Source organism: Rana temporaria, chromosome 5, assembly GCF_905171775.1.
Source record: "Rana temporaria chromosome 5, aRanTem1.1, whole genome shotgun sequence".
In the NCBI taxonomy this organism is placed as follows: Eukaryota; Metazoa; Chordata; class Amphibia; order Anura; family Ranidae; genus Rana; species Rana temporaria.
The window spans coordinates 359,456,112-359,474,363 of NC_053493.1; the positions used below are offsets into that span (position 1 = coordinate 359,456,112).

At 45.4% G+C, this 18,252-nt stretch overlaps 1 protein-coding gene across 1 annotated transcript in view; it reads left to right on the plus strand.

The window, feature by feature from the left end:
* The window catches only part of LOC120941356 (neural-cadherin-like), a 140,901-nt gene that overhangs the window by 99,670 nt on the left and 22,979 nt on the right, over positions 1 to 18,252 (plus strand). Inside the window, exons 25-29 of the mRNA XM_040354693.1 lie at positions 5,597 to 5,712; positions 7,933 to 8,056; positions 10,173 to 10,353; positions 12,674 to 12,840; positions 16,038 to 16,302. Coding sequence (XP_040210627.1) covers positions 5,597 to 5,712; positions 7,933 to 8,056; positions 10,173 to 10,353; positions 12,674 to 12,840; positions 16,038 to 16,302 — 853 coding nt within the window. The remainder of the gene's footprint in view (positions 1 to 5,596; positions 5,713 to 7,932; positions 8,057 to 10,172; positions 10,354 to 12,673; positions 12,841 to 16,037; positions 16,303 to 18,252) is intronic.

An 18,252-nucleotide genomic window follows, 5' to 3' on the forward strand; every position in this document is an offset into this window, starting at 1 on the left:
TATTGCGGCGCCTTCCCATGGATGCACTTATGTGTCAGGCAGAGTGCTTTAAATAAAATTCTGTCTTTTACTGGCAACCAGTGAAGGGTTCTCAGTGAAGGTGAGATTGATTTCCAGGGTTTTTTCCCAGTCACCAGTCTGGCGGCCGTATTCTGTACGACTTGCAGACGAGCGATTTGGTACTTTGGGAGCCCGAGGTAAAGGGCATTTGCATAGTCCAGTCTGGAATTCACAATTGTTCCCACCACGACTGCTACGTCTTCTTTGGGGATAAATGGAATAAGTCTGCGTAGTAGGCGCAACAAATGGTGCGCTCCGCTGACTACTGACCCTATTTGTGCGTCCATTGTCATGAAGGTGTCGAAGATGACCCCGAGACTTTTGACTTTGGAGCTAGGGGTGATGCTTTGGCCCAGAATGGGCGGCGGTGTCCAGGTTGTTGCCAGTTGACTCTTTCGGCTGGCGTGAAACATAAGAAGTTCTGTTTTTGAACTGTTGAGTTTAAGATAACTCTTAGTCATCCAGTTTTCTATCGAAGAGAGACATTTCTCTAAACTGAGATGATGATCCTTTTTGTTGCAGATGCGAAAATACAATTGCGTATCGTCTGCATAAGAGTGATAGAGTAGTTCTTGGCTACTGATAATATCAAAGAGAGGGCGAAGATAGATGTTGAACAGTACCGATGACAGGGGGGATCCTTGGGGGACTCCACATGGCACCGTGCGTTTTTCCGACGTGAAAGATCCCAGTTTCACTGTTTGTGATCGGTTTTCAAGAAAGGAGGAAAACCATGGTAAATCACCTTCTGCGATTCTGGCTACCTCGGCCAGTCGCATCAGTAACATTTTGTGGTCTACTGTGTCAAAGGCTGCGCTTAGGTCCAGCAGAACCAGGAGACAGGATTCTCCCTCGTCTGCGGCCTCGAGGGCATCGTCCCATATTTTGAGTAAGGCCGTTTCTGTCCCGTGTCCGGGACGGAAACCTGATTGAAATGGATCGAGTAGATTGTGGGTATCCAGATGCTGTTGCAGCTGTTGTACCACTATTTTCTCCATTATCTTGGAGAGAACATTTAGGCCTGTTATGGGGCGGCGGTGAGTTGGGTCCTTGGGATCCAAGTTAGGTTTTTTCAAGATGGGCTGGATTGTGCCCTCTTTCAGCAGGGATGGCACTATGCCTTCCTTAAATGACTGATTTATAAGCTGTGTGATGGGAGGCGCCAGAATGTCGGCACATTCCTTCAGCAGCTTGGTGGGAATGATGTCATTGGGTGCTGTGCTGTTCCGCAACGCACCAATGATATTTTTGGTGGTATCGATGGAGATGGGTTCCAGAGTGAACTTAGTTGATTGCAGAAGGTTTCTGTTGGTGTTTTGTAGTTGATTGAAGAGGGGGCTGAGGGGGGTATTATTTTGCAGAATACTTACCCGGATTCTTTCGATTTTGTCGATGAAGAAATCCGATAGTTCATTACAGAACTCTTGGGTGTCTGAATTGGGGACTTCAAGACATCCCGAATTCATGGTCTGGGTGACCATCTTGAAGAGTTCTCGGGGGCGGTTCATGGCGCTGTTAATCCTCATAGAAAAATGATGTTTCTTGGCTTTGAAGATTTCTTTATGATATTGTGTTGTTATTGCCTTGTAGATGATGAGGTGATCTTCTGAAGGGCTTCTTTTCCAGGCGGCTTCCGCCCTTCTGCGCTCTTGCTTCAGTAGGGACAGCTGGTTGTTGAACCAGCCGGACTTTTTTTTCCGGATGCGGACTTTGCGTTTCGGTGCTACTAAGTCGGCTGATTGTAGCAGAGCTGCATTTATGGCATCCAGTGTATCTGAGGCTGTTAACTGAGGATGAATAGCTTCGATTCGGTTTCCCAAGGTAGATTTGAAGAGTTCCGAATGGAGCTTCTTCTGAGATCTAGCCCAGTGTATTGTCACCGGCTTGGGTGCTTTTATAACTGGTGGAATTTTGGAAATTATGAAACTAATTGCATGGTGGTCTGTCCATGGCAAAGGTTCATTTCCCAAAATGTTTATTTTCAGATTTTGTCTGAAAATTAGGTCGAGTGTGTGACCTGAAGCATGTGTTGGCCCGCATATACATAAGTTGCTGTAGTCCTAATCCTTCCAGGTGATCGATGCAGGCATCCGCAATGGGATCCTGTGAGGAGTTGGCCCACAGATTGAAGTCCCCGAGCAGCAAAAGATGTTTGCTGTTAAGGGTATAAGTGGATATGAACTCCGTTAATGATGGTAGAAGCTGCGATTTTGGCCCAGGTGGCCTATAGCAGAGGAGAACGTGAACAGTCTCCTGGGGGGAAGTTTGAAGTTGAAGAGTAAGGGTTTCTATAAATGGAAGAGGATTTTGAAGGACCGGCTTAGTGATTGTAATGTGATTCTTGTGGATCACCGCCAGGCCTCCTCCTCTTTGCCCTATTCTGTTTTCCGTTATAATTCGATAATTTTCTGGCACCAATTCTCCAAGAATGGTGTTGCAGTCGTCTGAAAGCCAGCTTTCTGTGATAAAGAGGCAGTCTAGATCGTTTTGTAGTAAGAAATCGTGGATTTCTGATCGGTGTTTTACTGCCGATCTTGTGTTGATCAAAGCACATGATATGTGCTTGAGCTGGGTTAAATGGTTGAAATTTTTGATGGTCGATCGTTGATCGAATCTCAAAAGTTGGTCTATTTTTAAGGCCTTTTTGGTGACGGCTGGTAATACTGTTGCGAATTGTCTCAGACCCCAAATCGTTTCTGCAGAGTATCGCAGTTTAACCATTGTTGCCAGTCACCGGGGGGGGGGGGGGGGATTAATTGCAATAGAGGGAAGATTCGCTGAATCCTCTCGCTTGGCCTTGGTCCAGAGGAAGGCAAAAAAAACCCTGGCAGTGCTAAGCCAATTTGCTGCCGCAGGGAAAAAAATTCCTTCCTGATCCCTGAAAGGCGATCGGACGAAACCCTGGATCAAGTACTGTTTGGAATGGGGGGGGGGAAGGGGGGGAAGAAGGGTGTCACTGTAGCTGAGGAGTACCAAGATGGCCGCCGACCGGGCCACAGGCCTCAGGTTTGGGGGCTGTTTGGCTTGGTGGGTATGAGCTGGTTGTTAATCCAGGGGAGGATAGGATCCTCCAGGGATAGGGGGATGATCCCTGACAATTCCAGGAAAATTTCCAGGCTGTCAGTGCTCCTTTTTGCGGCGCGCTGCTAGGCCGCGGCTGAAGCCGCGGTCTTTCCTAATTGCGGCGGCCGCGAATAAGGCCTGGTCTGGCGCTGATGCGGGAAAGAGCCGCAGATCGCCAGAAAAAAGACTGATTGGGGTGCATGCGGCTCTAAGAGAAGGTAAACAGCCGCAATTTGGATCGCTGGAGTGGCTGTCCTGAAAAGGACGGTCACTAGCGATTCCTGGGGGTGGAAAGATGGCCCTGAAAGACAGGGTCTTACCTGAAGAGAGGGGCCCACGAAGGGAAGGAAGGAGCCGGTCCTATGGGCTGCAAGTTGATTCATGCAGCAAAGATTGTAGGAGCCTGCCTGCCTGTCTGCGGTGTCTAGCTGGCTATCTGTCTGGTCCCTGGACTGTACGGCGCATGTGCGTGCATGCTCAGTATCACGTTGCAAATACTCCTTGCTTTCGACGTGAACGTAACCTATGCCCAGCCCCATTCTGAATCGGCTTACGCAAACGGCGTAAACAACGTGAAATTCGACGGCTGTCCGATGTCCATACTTAACATTGGCGGCGTATCTTATATGCGACGGCCCTGCATACGTTCGTGAATAGGCATATCTTGATCATTTGCATATTCTCTGCGTAAATCGACGTACACGCCCCTAGTGGCCAGCGTAAATATGCAGCTAAGATACGACGGCGTAGGAGACTTACGCCGGTTGTATCAGAGAAGCGTATCTCAATTTGAGCATACCGCTTAAAGATACGACGGCGTGGATTTGGACTTACGACGGCGTATCTACTGATACGCCCTCGTAAGTCTTTATGAATCTAGCTATATATATTTACAGCATTCCCACTTAAAATGAAGAAACAGGGTTTGTTGGGCCACCAGATCATAGCACGTGTTTTTATATACTTTTTATTACCTTCAGGAATACAATTTTAAAATGTTAACCTTTTATATATTTATTTGTTTTTAGTCAACAAAATATGAGCTAAGACATTACCAGTTAAAAAGGGGCACCCTCGGGACTCCACTATAGTTCTGATACCGCGTACACACGACCGTTTTTAATGTCATGGAAAAAAACAACGTTTTTCTCGATGTGATTCTTGTCAAGCCTGCCTTGCACTCACATGATCGTGATAAAAAATGCTTGAACATGATCGTGATAAAAAATGCTTGAGTAAAGCGCAGTGACGTACAACACGTACAACGGCACTATAAAGGGGCAGTTCCATTCGAATGGCGCCACCCTTTGGGCTTGATTATGCAAATTTCCCTTCTCATAACTTGCTTCTGAGCATGCACATTTTTTCCCCGTCATTAAAGCTTACGCACGACCATTTTTCACGACGAGAAAAAAAATGACGACGTGAAAAAAGAGCATGTTCTAAATTTTTAATGCCCATTTTCTCGTCGAGAAAAATGCTCTGGAGCCTACACACGATCGTTATTAATGACCAATTTAAAAAATTGCATTTTTCTCATCATGAAAAATGGTCGTGTGTACGCGGCATTAGTCACTTTAATACTATATATCAAATAGTGCTCCACACAAACACTTTGGGCTTGATTTACCAAAGGCAAATAGATTGTGCGCTTTGCAAGTGCAGTTGTTCCAGCGCTTAGTAAATGAGGTAAAGCTCTCCTGACTTCCATCATCCAATCATGTGCAGGCAAAAATGTTGTTTTTTATTTTCCTTGCATGTGATTGGGTATTCTTTGTAAAGTGAAGCTTTACCTCATTAACTAAGATCTGCAGCAACTGCGCTAGCAGAGTGAAACTGCATGTGCAAAGTGAACTATTTGCCTTTAGTAAATCACCCCGTGTTAACCACATGCAGACCGTCATTGTACGTCGGCTGTTTGATGTTAAATACAGGGGTTTTTATGTTTATGTGGGATAATTCAAAGATTTATGTGGGATAATTCAAAAATTGGGACCTGTTTGTGGATACTTTTCTCTTTTAGCCATAGCTGAGCAAATATGAAAAGGAATGGAAAAAAAACTCTGCTCTGCTAAACCAATGAACATATCTTTCTGTGGCTCGTGGGTTGGTCATACTGAAATCATGACTCCCACTTATTGGCTGTCTCAGAAGCAGCTTAAATTCCACTGATTGTCTGACCTAGACACAGGTTCATTTTCACTAATTGGCTGACCCAGAAACACCATGACTTCCACTGATTGACTGGCTCAGGCAAAGCTTAACTTCCACTGATTGGCTGGCCCAGACACAACATAACTTCCACTGATTGGTTGACCCCGACACAGCTTATCACTGATCTCAAAAGACAATAAAGTAATTGCAAAGGACTAAATAAAATAAAGTTCCTGATAATGAAGGACAGTTTCCAACCCTATCTACAGCTATATGTTTGTTTATAATATTACTAATTTGTCAAATATTTTGTCATTAGAGGGTGAAGATGACCCTTGATAACTGCTTGGGAGACCTGGTGAGTGAAGACTCTGATGGATTACATGCAGACTGGTCATGGTGTGAAGTGTCTGGAGAGACGCCTGGGAGCAAGAGGTAATAAGATAACTGTAATGTAAAAACATAATTAAAAATGGAAGTTATAGTTATTTAACTGCTGATCACATGTCCTCCAAGTCAGAAACCATGAATCAGACCAAGACAGAAGTACAGTTAAATCACACTTGTTTAATCATAAAAGTAAATAGAAAAAACATAGTCAAAACATAGCATAATACTCGGTAACCGGAACGGATAGTCAGACTAGCTAGAAAGTCAGGAAGCCAGGGATCAGCGTAGTGGAACAGCAAGCAGGATCTGGAGCCAGAAGCAATGTCAGCCAAGCTAGTTTTTAACAGGAACGCAGGCGATATTCTCTGTGATGTGACCAAGGCGAAGGCAGAGATCATCTGGGCTGGACGACTTAAGTAGGCAGGACTGACGAGCAGGATATCATCAACGGGTGAGTCACTGTGGAGAGATAGGAGCTGGCAATTAGCTGACAGCTGAGCGGCCAGCTCAGAGAAAGAAGAGCTGAGCCCAGCCCTGACACTCCATTTATCTTCTATTGTACAAACCGAAAAAAAGTGTGCCTAAAGCCAAAACTGTTTTTAATGTATTTCAGATAGAGTGGTGAGGGGTTAGAACCCCTATAGGGTTTCTATTGCTGTCTGTGTCCCCACTGGGAGATTCACCTTCTCCATTTGTCCTAGTGACCACTGTGCCCTTTATCTAGCAAATATTAGCAATCTAATGGTTGTAACCCTTTAAGTGCTTTCTCCCCAAGCACACCACTGTGGAAATGAGCCCTTTCTGTGAATTTTTGTCACCATTGTCTCTGGAACAGACCGTGTGGGAAATTTCCTCTATGGAACACAATGGGCAAAGAAAAACTAGATAGGGGTTTTAACCATTCTTCACTGTTTTCAAAATTAAAAAGGGCCCACTCATGACACTGTATTACCTCAAAATGCAGCAACGCGCATAGAGCAGTGGCTCAGCCCTGCCCCTACTCTCTCCTCATTGGCTCTGATTGACAGCAATGGGAGCCAATGGCTACTGCTGCTGTGTTTCAGCCAATGACAACTGGATTGAGAGAGGGCTCAGGTGAGTATTAGGGGGAGCAGCAGAAGGTTTTTACCTTCATGCATAGAATGCATGAAGGTAATAAACCTTCAGCCTTACAACTACGTTAATATTATATATAGTCAGGGCTTTTTTTCAGCGGGAATGTGGGGGAACGCAGTTCCGGCACCTCTAGCACTGAATGTATGTGATGTCAAGGGGTGCTGGGTTGTGCTACAGTGTCTATTGCTGCTGGGGGATATAGTGTTGCTGGAAGGGATCTATTTTTGCAGGGGGAGGGTCTATTGTTGCGGAGGAGGTACAGGGGCGGACTGACAACTCATGGGGCCCCCGGACAATAGGAGATTATGGGGACCCCGGGCAAAAGGAGATTATGGGCCACACAGTACACACACACACACATACAGTACGCATACACAGTATACATACACACACACACTCATTAAAAAGGTACTGGAGAGACGGGGCAGCTATAATCTTGGGATTTTTCGACCAGAAGGATGTCGGTAAGGGACATTTCAGGGACAGATGTAAAAAAAAAAAAAAAAACACAGATTTTTACATTGCTGATGCTGGCAACCCTGATGGTGGCATGGGGCCCTCGGGTAGTGCCTGAGAGCCAAAATGGTAAGTCCGCCCCTAAGGATTGTTGCTGGGGTGGGTCTTATGTTGCTGGGAGAGTCCGTTGTTGCCTGGAGGGATCTACTGTTGAGGGAGAATTCTATTGTAGCTGGCTGTTGAATGGTCTATCGAAACTGTCTGCAGGGAGATCTTTTGTTGCTGCTGGGGGTCTGTTGTTGCTAGGGGGGGGGTTATTTTGTTGAGGGTGGTCTATTGTTGCTGGTGGATCTATTGTTGCTGGGGGTCTATTGTTATTGGCTGCAGGGGATCTAGTTTACTGCTTTTCTTGTTATGATTAACAAATTAAAGGGGCAGTACTAGGAGGTGGGTAGGAGGTGGGACCAAGGAACGGTGCTCGGAGGTAGGTAGTGGTGAAGACGAGGTAAGACGGGGCAAGTCCAAAAGGAAGAGTTCCTGCACCTATTCTCTGAGGAAAAAAAACCCTGTATACAGTATCAAGTAAGCAAGATTTTACTAGGTTTCCTGCAACCAAATTTGCTTTATCATAATCTGTGAATTGTATTGATTTTGAATATTAACTGTAAACTGCATTTGCATCTTGTTTTCTAGATTCCTCAATGTTTACCAGCCCCTGCAGCTTGGAGGAGTAAAGAATATACCAGGCAGTATTCATTCATCCATCCACTTCACAGGGTTTTCTGGCTGCATCAGAAATCTGCAGGTGGATAGTAAGGTAAGATATGATTGAGGTGTACGTTTAATAAACCGCGATAAGCCGAGATCATGATGATCACGGCTTATCACAGAGCATTGCCGATTTAATAAACGGAGATAAGGAGCAGAGAACACATTCTCCACTTCACATCACAGCACATGGATGTTTTGTCACAAACGGCCAGTTTAATAAACCGAGATCTGAAGATTTCACCTGAAATATCTCCCTTCCAGATTCACCAGCTCAGAGGTGGAGAATCTGGGAGAGAAGCTGGTGTGATAAGAGGAAGAAGGCTTATTTCTTCCTAATTTCAACACCAGTGGGTTCAAAATGAATATTAACAACAATATACACGTGTATATAGATTGGGGGCCATATTCTCAGTAGAGTTACGGCAGAGTATCCGCGTAACCGTCCCTTACGTCGTTTGCGTAAGCGTAAGGTTACCCCTGCTATATGAGGGGTAACCTTACGCCAGTCCCATGTATACCATGTTAAGTATGGCGTCGGGTCCGCGCCGTCTTTTCCCGTCGGGTACGTCGTTTTCCTAAGTCGTTCTTGAATACGACATTACGTCAATGACGCACACGTCGGCGTCATTGACGTTTTCCGCTGAGAACTGGAGCATGCGCACTGGGCTATTTTTAGCCCGGCGCATGCGCAGTTCGATCGAAACGGGGGCGTGCCCCCTTTGAAATACGCAGGGATACGCCGGGCCTTTTACACTACGCCTCTGCAAACTACGGAGCAAGTGCTTGAGGAATACGGCACTTGCTCCAGTAAGTTGCGGCGGCGTAGTGTAAATAGCTTACGCGAGGCCGCCGCAGATTATTGGAGAATCTGGCCCACTGTGTATATGTGTGTGTGTGTGTGTGTATGTATGTATATATATATATATATATATATATATATATACACATATATATATACATACATACATACAGTATCTATATAACACGTGCACACATATATACAGTGGGCCAGATCCACGAAGAAGTTACGTCGGCGTATCTATTGATACGCCGTGTAACTTCTAGGATGCTCCGGCGTATCTTTGTTTTGTATCCACAAAACAAGATACATCTGAAGCTGGGCTAGATCCGACTGGCGTACGTCTTAGTATGCCGTCGGATCTAAGGTGCATATTTACGCTGGCCGCTAGGTGGCGCTTCCGTCGATTTCCGCGTCGAGTATGCAAATTAGCTAGATACGCCAATCCACAAACGTACGTCCGGCCGGCGCATTTTTTTACGTAGTTTCCGTAAGACTTTTTCCGGCGTAAAGTTACCCCTGCTATATGAGGCGTAGCCAATGTTAAGTATGGACGTCGGGCCAGCGTCAAATTTTCCGTTGTTTACGTCTTTTGTGTAAAACGTTAGGGTTGCCAACTCATCCCTTTAAAACAGAACACATATTAATTACACAGGTTCTGTGGCTGATTAAGGAGGTAATTAAACTCACTTGGTTCCTTATTTGCATTAAATTAGCCCCAGAACCTGTGTAATTAATATGTGTTCTGTTTTAAAGGGATGAGATGGCAACCCTTTAAAACGTTCGCGAATAGGGCTTTGCGTAGAATTACGTTCACGTCGAAAGCATTGGCTTGTTGCGGGTTAATTTGGAGCATGCGCACTGGGATACCCCCACGGACGGCGCATGCGCCATTAAAAAAAAACGTCATTTACGTGGGGTCAATAGGAATTACCATAAAACACGCATCTTATCCATTTGAATTGCGCGCCCTTACGCCGACACAGTTACACTACGCCGCCGTAACTTACGGCGCAAATTCTATGTGGATACGGAAAATACGCTGTAAGTTACGGCAGCGTAGTGTATGTGAGATACACTACGCCGGACTTACAAATGCGCTGCGCTACGTGGATCTGGGCCAATGTCTATACAAAAAGGAAGAAGCACCATACTGATGGGTTTTGCCTTTTATGCAATATTGGGGGTTAAATTCAATTGCAGATTATTTTACATTTGGAATCTTACTAATCAATTTGTTACTGAAATATAGCACAAATATGTGGATTTTGGTGGTCCATTCTTATGTACAAATGCAAAGTCTTAAATGGTATTTATTTTCGGAAGTAGAATTAACCAACTGAATTGTTTTGTGTTTTTGGAGATGTATGATTTGGAGAAGCCCCTGGAATCGGTGAACAGTGCTGCAGGATGTGCTGTGACAGATGAGCAGTGCAGTAGAATTAGATCGCCACCTTGTGGAAAACATGGATACTGCATAAGTGATCAGACTTTCGCTAAATGTGTCTGTCATCCAGGATATTATGGGAAACTCTGTGATTCAGGTAAAATGGAAAGCAAAAGTTAAATAAAAAAAATTTGTAATCCATGACCCATTTTCATGAACATAAATAAGCTTTCTTTTGGTGGTATTTGATAACCACTGGGTTTTTTATTTTTTGTGCTATAAACAAAAAAAGCCGACAATTTTGAAAAAAAATATATATACATTTTTACTTACTGCTATAAAACATATCCAGTAAAAAAATAAAAAAAATATATATAAATTTCCCAATAAGCGTATATTGATTGGTTTGCGCAAAAGTTAAAGTGTCGACAAACTATGGGATATATACTGGAATTTTTTGTTATTGCGACAGTGAATTTGACACTAACTGATATTTTTGACTCTTTGTGGGGATCAGTGACACTAATACAATGATCAGTGCTAAAAATATGCACTGTCATTGTACTAATGACACTGTCTGGTAAGGGGTTAAAAATCTAGGGTGATCAAAGGGTTAAATGTGTGCCTAACCGGTATCTGTGTGTACTATGTGCTGCTTTCACTAAAGGACGTGATTCTGTACAGAACGGCTGCCCTGTAGCAGTAAATCTGCTATAGGGTGGTCAGTAAGTGGTTATTGTGTGGTTATATTACTTTGTCTTTCATAATCACTGGTTTTGATTTGAAGCGTATCTGCGGTCAATATGTAAAATCATATATTCATTTTCAAATTGTATTTCAATTACTTCTAGCCCACTCCTAAAAATCTGAACAATCTTGTCGTTTTTACACTTACTTTGTGAAGACCCCACACATTTACTTCCTTGAATTCTGTGACACATATTCACTATGCCCTGTGAGTAGACACTGCTGTGTCACAGAATTCACAGAGCCTGCCTTCTGAACTATAGAGGTGCTGAGAGGAGGAGTTTCAGGAGGCGGAGTCAATATGGGAAATGCTGCTTGTATGCAGCAAGGTACCATGGGATATGTAGACCTTAGGATGGCCATTATACAGTCCAGTGGCGGCTGGTGTTCAAAAATTTTGGGGGGGCGCAAACGAAAAAAAAAAATTGCAGCCTCACTGTGCCTATCAAATGCAGCCACTGTGCCATCTACTGTCACCACTGTGCCATGCCATCAAACGCAGCCACTGTGCCATTAATTGTCACCACTGTGCCATGCCATCAAACGCAGCCACTGTGCCATCAATTGTCACCACTGTGCCCTTTAATTGTCACCGCTGTGCCCTTTAATTGTCCCCACTGTGCCCATTGTCGCCACTGTGCCCATTGATGTCGCCGCTGTGCCCTGTAAAGTGCCCCTTTCCCCCCCGCCCGGCACTTACCTTTACTGGAGTCAGCCATCCACGTCCTTCAATGTCTTCTACCGCCCTCGATGACTGACAGGCGTCTCAGCCAATCAGGTTACCGGTAGCCAGAATCAGCCAACCTGATTGGCTGAGACGCCTGTCAGTCTTATCGAAGGAGCGCATCCCTAGTGCGTTCCTTGTATAAGCTTCCGGGACTCGAGGGCTGTACTCGGAAAAGCCTATCAGAGCCGTTGGCTCTGATAGGCACTTCCGTACAGCCAACCAGCTGCCGTTATTCAGATGGCCGGGCATGAGCGCCGACCATCTGATTAGAACAGCGGCAGCGGCAATAATAACATAGATTCGTGCAATGCATGAATCTATGTTATTAGAGAGCCAGAGGGGGCGGCGCTCCAGCGCCCTCTATGGACGAACCGCCACTGATACAGTCTCCTTTAGATCTACACTATGTTACCATAAGTATTGGGACGCCTGCCCCTTCACATGCACATGAAATTTAACGGCATCCCAGTCTTAGTCTGTAGGGTTTAATATTGAGTTGGCCCACCCTTTCCAGTTATAACAGCTTCAACTCTTCTGGGAAGGTTTAGGAGTGTGTTTATGAGAATGTTTGACCATTCTTCCAGAAGTGCCTTTGTAAAGGTCAGGCACTGATGTTGAACAAGAAGGCCTGGCTTGCAGTTGCCACTCTAATTCATCTCAAAGGTGTTCTATTGGGTAGAGGTCAGGATTCTGTGCAGGCCAGTCAAGTTCCTCCACCCCAAACTCGCTCATCCATGTCAAACTCCTCCTTCAAACACAAATCTCCTCCCCCCCAATCTACTTGTGGTGCCCCACCTTCTCAAATGATACCACAGTCATCAGGGCAACATCCCCTCCTGCCCACCCCTGTCCTGGCTCTGACTACAACACACCAATAACTATTGTAGCCTAGTCTGCATATGTAATAAGCACATACATATCCTTGTAACCCTACTTATGTGTATCTCTGTTATTGTAATACCCAGCACATAGGAGGTATGTAAGTGTATGATGTGTCTGTTAGTCCTACAGGAATGGAGCCTTGAGAAAGGAAGTTGGATTCGTTATGTGATTCATCATCCGCTCAGCCTGCACTATACTTCTATACAACTCATGCTTCGTACTCGAATATCTTCTGCTACTATACTCCATCTGACTTCCCGGGACAGGTCCTCTTTTCTGAAGCTGGAGGTGAGCTGAAAAAATGCTGGATGTTAGTTACCACAGATAATATATGAAATAGAAAGACGTGGCAATTCATCATGGTAACAATCACATGAACCTATAGAATGAGTATTTCCAACCAGATATTTATTGTGTTCTTTAATTCAGGATTTCAACTAGGGTGCCTTTTGGGTTTCCATGGGGTGCCTGGAGCAAGGGGCCCAGTTTGCCCTAGATCAGCACCATGAGTTGCCATGGTTCCACCTACACCATACCAACCAGTAATGTTCTGGGGCAGTATGCATGGCATCATGCATTGCTATAATGTTAGCAGTAGGAGCACCCCCAGAATTTAGAATTGTCCACCCCCCACCACGTTGCTGGAGCTTAATTATTGCAAAGGTGAAAAATGTATTGAAAAAAAAGAACCATGTTATAATGGTTTTGCACAGAGCAGCCCCAATCCTCCTCTTCTTGGGTCCCCTGCCACCAAATTGGGCCCTTCCCCCTTGCCGCGTGCCCCCATAGCAAGCTGCTTGCTGTGGGGGCACCCCTGCTTGCTTGCTCGCTCCCGAGCCAGCTCTCTGTGTCCATAATACACAGAAAGCACGGCTCAGCCCAGCCTCACTGGCTTTAATTGACAGCAGCGGGAGCCAATGGCTCCTGCATGTCAACCAATCAGCAGGGAGTGACCCAGGAGAGCCTCGGGTCTCGTGCACATCGCTGGATCGAGATTGGGCTTAGGTAAGTATTGGCAGGGCTGAGGGGGAGCTGCACACTTAAGGTTTTTTACCTTCATGCATGAATAAAAAACCTTCAGCCTTTACAGCCACTTTCTCACCTGGGTGTTTGGGGATTGTGGCAGAATTGCGCATCTCAAAACGTGCTACAATCACAAAATGCAGAATCCGGTGTCATTATTTTCTATGGCATCTAAAACAGGGTGCGGTTTTGCCCCTATTGTCACGCGATTTGCAATCACTGGGGCAGATTCAGGTACCTGCGCGCCTAGTTGCGGCGCAGCGTATTGTATTTACGATACACCGACGCAACTTACAGGAGCAAGTGCAGTATTCACAAAGCACTTGCTCCGTAAGTTGCGGCGGCGTAAATGGGGCCGGCGTAAGCCCACGTAATTCAAATGTGGAAGGGGGGGCGTGTTTTATGCTAATGTGTTATGACCTGACGTGATTGACGTGTTTTACGAACAACGCATGCGCCGTCCGTGTACATATCCCAGTGTGCATTGCTCTCAAGTACACCGCAATGACGTATTGGTTTCGACGTGAACGTAAATTACGTCCAGCCCTATTCGCGAACGACTTAGGCAAACGACGTAAGAAATTCAAATTTCAAAGTGGGAACGACGTCCATACTTAACATTGGCTGCGCCTCCGAATAGCAGGAGCAACGTTACGCTGAAAACGACTTACGCAAACGACATAAAAAACTACCGCCGGGCGCACGTACGTTTGTGAATCGGCGTAACTAGGTAATTTGCATACTCTACGCTGAAAACGACGGGAGCACCACCTAGCGGCCAGTGTGAGAATGCACCCTAAGATACGACGGCGTAAGAGATTTATACCAGTCGTATCTTAGGCTAATGTCGGCGTATCTAGCTTTCTGAATACAGAAAGAAGATACGCCGGCGCAGATTTGAATTTACGCGGCGTATCTATGGATACGCCGGCGTAAATTCTCTCTGAATCTACCCCACTGCAAATTGTATCGCATTAAGCTTTTCGCACAAAAAGGAGCAGCAGGAGCTTCTTTTGGGTGACAAGCTTTACGCAATCCTCTTGGTGGCTGCATTCATTTCCTTTTTTCAGTCTGGGAACAATTTTCAGAAAGTGCAGGAATATAATTATTGATCCCGCTAGAAGTCCAGTGCGCATGTCACTTTCTGTGCACTGAACTGATATACAATGTTATCAGCCATCCCAGAAATATTTTGTGAACTACAGAACACCTGCCCCCTATAGATGGTAGATGAAGAAAGGGTAGGGGGGTAACTCTATGGTCTGAAGAAGGAGACCAGTCTAGAGTGACAACACTGCTCTCCATAGATATGTTAAAGTGAGCCAGTGTTGTCACCCTAAGGCCCCTTTCACACTGGGGTGGTTTGCAGGCGCTATTGCTCTAAAAATAGTGCCTGCAAACTGACCCTAAACAGTCGCTGCTGTTTCTCTAGTGTGAAAGCCCGAGGGCTTTCACACTGGAGCGGTGCACTAGCAGGACCGCTCCAAAAGTCCTGCTAACAGCATCTTTGGAGCTGTGAGAGGAGCGGTTTGTTTACCGCTCCTTCCCATTGAAAGCAATGGGAAACCGCAGCTATATCGTCGGCAATGCGCCTATGCAGAGGCGCATTGCTGGAGGTATTAACCCTTTTTCAGCCTCTGGCAGGGGTTAAAACCGCATCGCTAGCGGCCAAATACCACCGCAATTCCGAGTGTATAGCGTCACTAAAAATAGCGGCCCTATACCGCCACCGCGCCTCCCACCCCAGTGTGAAAGGGGCCTTAGACAGAAAGTGTGTTACTGGCAGGATCATCAGGTGAAAGCTGCAATATATGAACGTTTTGTTCTCAGGTTTGCATATGCTTTAAAGGGGTTGTAAACCCTCATGTTTTTTCACCTTAATGCATCCTATGCATTAAGGTGAAAAAATATCTGACAGTTACCGGCCCCCCGCCCCATTTTACTTACCTGAGCCCTGGAAAGTCCCGCGTCAAGAACACGCTGGATCTTTGCCCGAGGTTCTCGGCTCTTCATTGGATAGATTGATAGCAGCGCAGCCATTGGCTAGAACTGCAGTCAATCAAATACAATGACGCGGGCGCCGGGGGGACAGGGCCGAGTCCTGCACTCGGCGACTATGAACGCCAATTGCAGCCCCTTGGAAAAGCGCCATAGGGGTTATCTGAAGCGGGAGGAGCCAAGAGAGCCACGAGGGACCCCAGAAAACAGTGTTCGGGGCCACTCTGTGCAAAACAAGCTGCACAGTGGAGGTAAGTATGACATGTTTGTTATTAAAAAAAAATAGAATCTTTAGTATAATTTTAAGAGTATAAAATGTTTTTATGGTGAGCAGAGGAATCTCCCATGCGTTGTTTGTTTTTCATGTATTACATCCCGCTTTGTAAAGAATATTTTATTATGAAGCAACTTTCCTTCCATACTAAGATGAGCACCATCACTTCATGTACCTGTGTCATCTGCAGATTAGTGGAGGACACCTCGCTGTTGGTTTCAACTTTGGCGAGCGGAGTCATGTGATCAGGCTGCCAGACCTACGTATAGATCATGGGAGATGGGCACTGCTAAGCCTGGAGCGCTATGGCAATGTGTTCACATTGCGTATTGAAAGAGGAGGCGGTGTCCGAGAAGTGACAGCTTCTATGGGGAAAAGTAGATTATTCGAAGCTGATCCATCGAATGTTATGTTAGGAAACAGTTTAGCGCAGCAAGCTGAGGATGATTTTCAAGGTACGTGTTTACATCATAAAACTTGTTTCCCCTTCTCAAATTCTAATTCATGTTTTATTAAAGTTCCACACTTGTGTGCTGTTATCAGTGTAGAAAATTGCTCAGGTCATAAAATAAAAAGTTTATCCTCAAATCTAGTAGAAAATATAAGTGACGGTAGCAGTGGCTGGACAAGGCCATCTAGAGCCCTGGGCAAATATGGCAAACTGTGCCCCCTCCCGAGTCCCAAGATGTATGAGCATTAGGTGGTAGCAGAAGATTGAGCACTAATCTGCATGCTTACCCCCTAGGCATAAATTCCCCTTCCTCCCAGGACAAATCCACACCCCTACTGAAATACCCCCTTCCAGCCCAAAAAAAGTCCCCTCCTAGCACTTATACCGCCCAATCATCCCTACTGGCACAATTTCCCCTCCCCACTATACCATATCATCTCTTCTAGCACAAATACCCCAAATCCCTCCTCCTAGCACAAATCCTCTATCCTATCCCCCCTCCAAACACAAATCCCCCCTCATATTTCCTCTCCTAGAACAATTCCTACCCCTGCTGCCTGCCCCCCAAATCCCCCCCCCAACACATATCTCTCCCCCCCCCCCCCCCAAAAAAAAATCTTTTTGTGATGTCCTCCCCATCTCACATAAAGCCACAGTCCCCAGGGCAGCTGTCTCTCCTGCCCACCCCTTGGCCCGGCTCTGGAAGGTAGTAACACACTTTGGTTCAAAAAAGTGTAAGTTCAGTAAAAACCTAACTAAGCTTAAAGGGGTTGTAAAGGTACAATTTTTTTTCCTAAATAGCTTCCTTTACCTTAGTACAGTCCTCCTTCACTTACCTCATCCTTCCATTTTGCTTTTAAATGTCCTTATTTATAAATCCTCACTTCCTGTTCTTCTTTCTATAACTACACACAGTAATGCGAGGCTTTCTCCCTGGTGTGGAGTGTCGTGCTCGCCCCCTCCCTTTGACTACAGGAGAGTCAGGACGCTCTCTACGTTGCAGATAGAGAAAGGAGTTGTGTGTTAGTGGGCGTCCTGACTGCACTAAGGTAAAGGAAGCTATTTAGGGAAAAAAATTGTACCTTTACAACTGCTTTAAACCTACTTTCTCCCCCATTCTGAGCCTATTTTATATTCCCTGAAAAAGGAAAAGCCTATCCTTACCTAATCTGAAGTTGCTCTGGTCTGGTCACATGATCTCTCCAGCACTGGCTTCAGTGTAGAGGAGGGACGGTCGACAATGGCTGCAGAGGCTGACTATGGGGCATCGGTCGTGCGACTTCAGAATAGGTAAGTATAGGCATCTTTTGTTTTACACGGTGGATAGAATAGGTTTAGAATAGCGGTAGAAGTAGGTTTAAGCTTAGTATTGACTGAACGTCCACTTTAAGGTATCTTAAAGTGTCCTTAAAGCATGGTAAACTGGCCTCTCAATCAATGCTATCTCTTTTATTTTAGTGTTGAGGATAACTTTTTTTTAGAATGTTATCCTTTAATTGCACCCCCCCCCCCATTCCCTAGCACCCCTAATATTTTAATATTCAAAGTCATCTTTGCATGCTCCAGACAGATGCACTCCTGGCTGGTCACTTAGGCCTGATTCACACCTATGCAGACTGCAGTTTGCATGTTCCCGGTGCATTTTGCGTTTTTTAAATACACATTTTTGATACATTGAAGTCTATGGAACAAAAAAAAATGAAAAAAGTCCCTGGCCAATTCCGTAAAATGCACAGATGTGAACTATATCCATAGGAAGCCATGTTAAATGGACTGTAGTGTGTTTCTGAAAAACTGAAAACGCACAAAAAAATGCATAGGTGTGACCCAGGCTTAACTGCTTCTGCGCAAAAATTCTATCCATTCCTATGGAGCAGCTGTTGTGAGCAGATGACTTCTAAATAGGAATGCATTGGGTTTTTCCACGCACGTGCACAGGAAGCTGGGCGCCAGC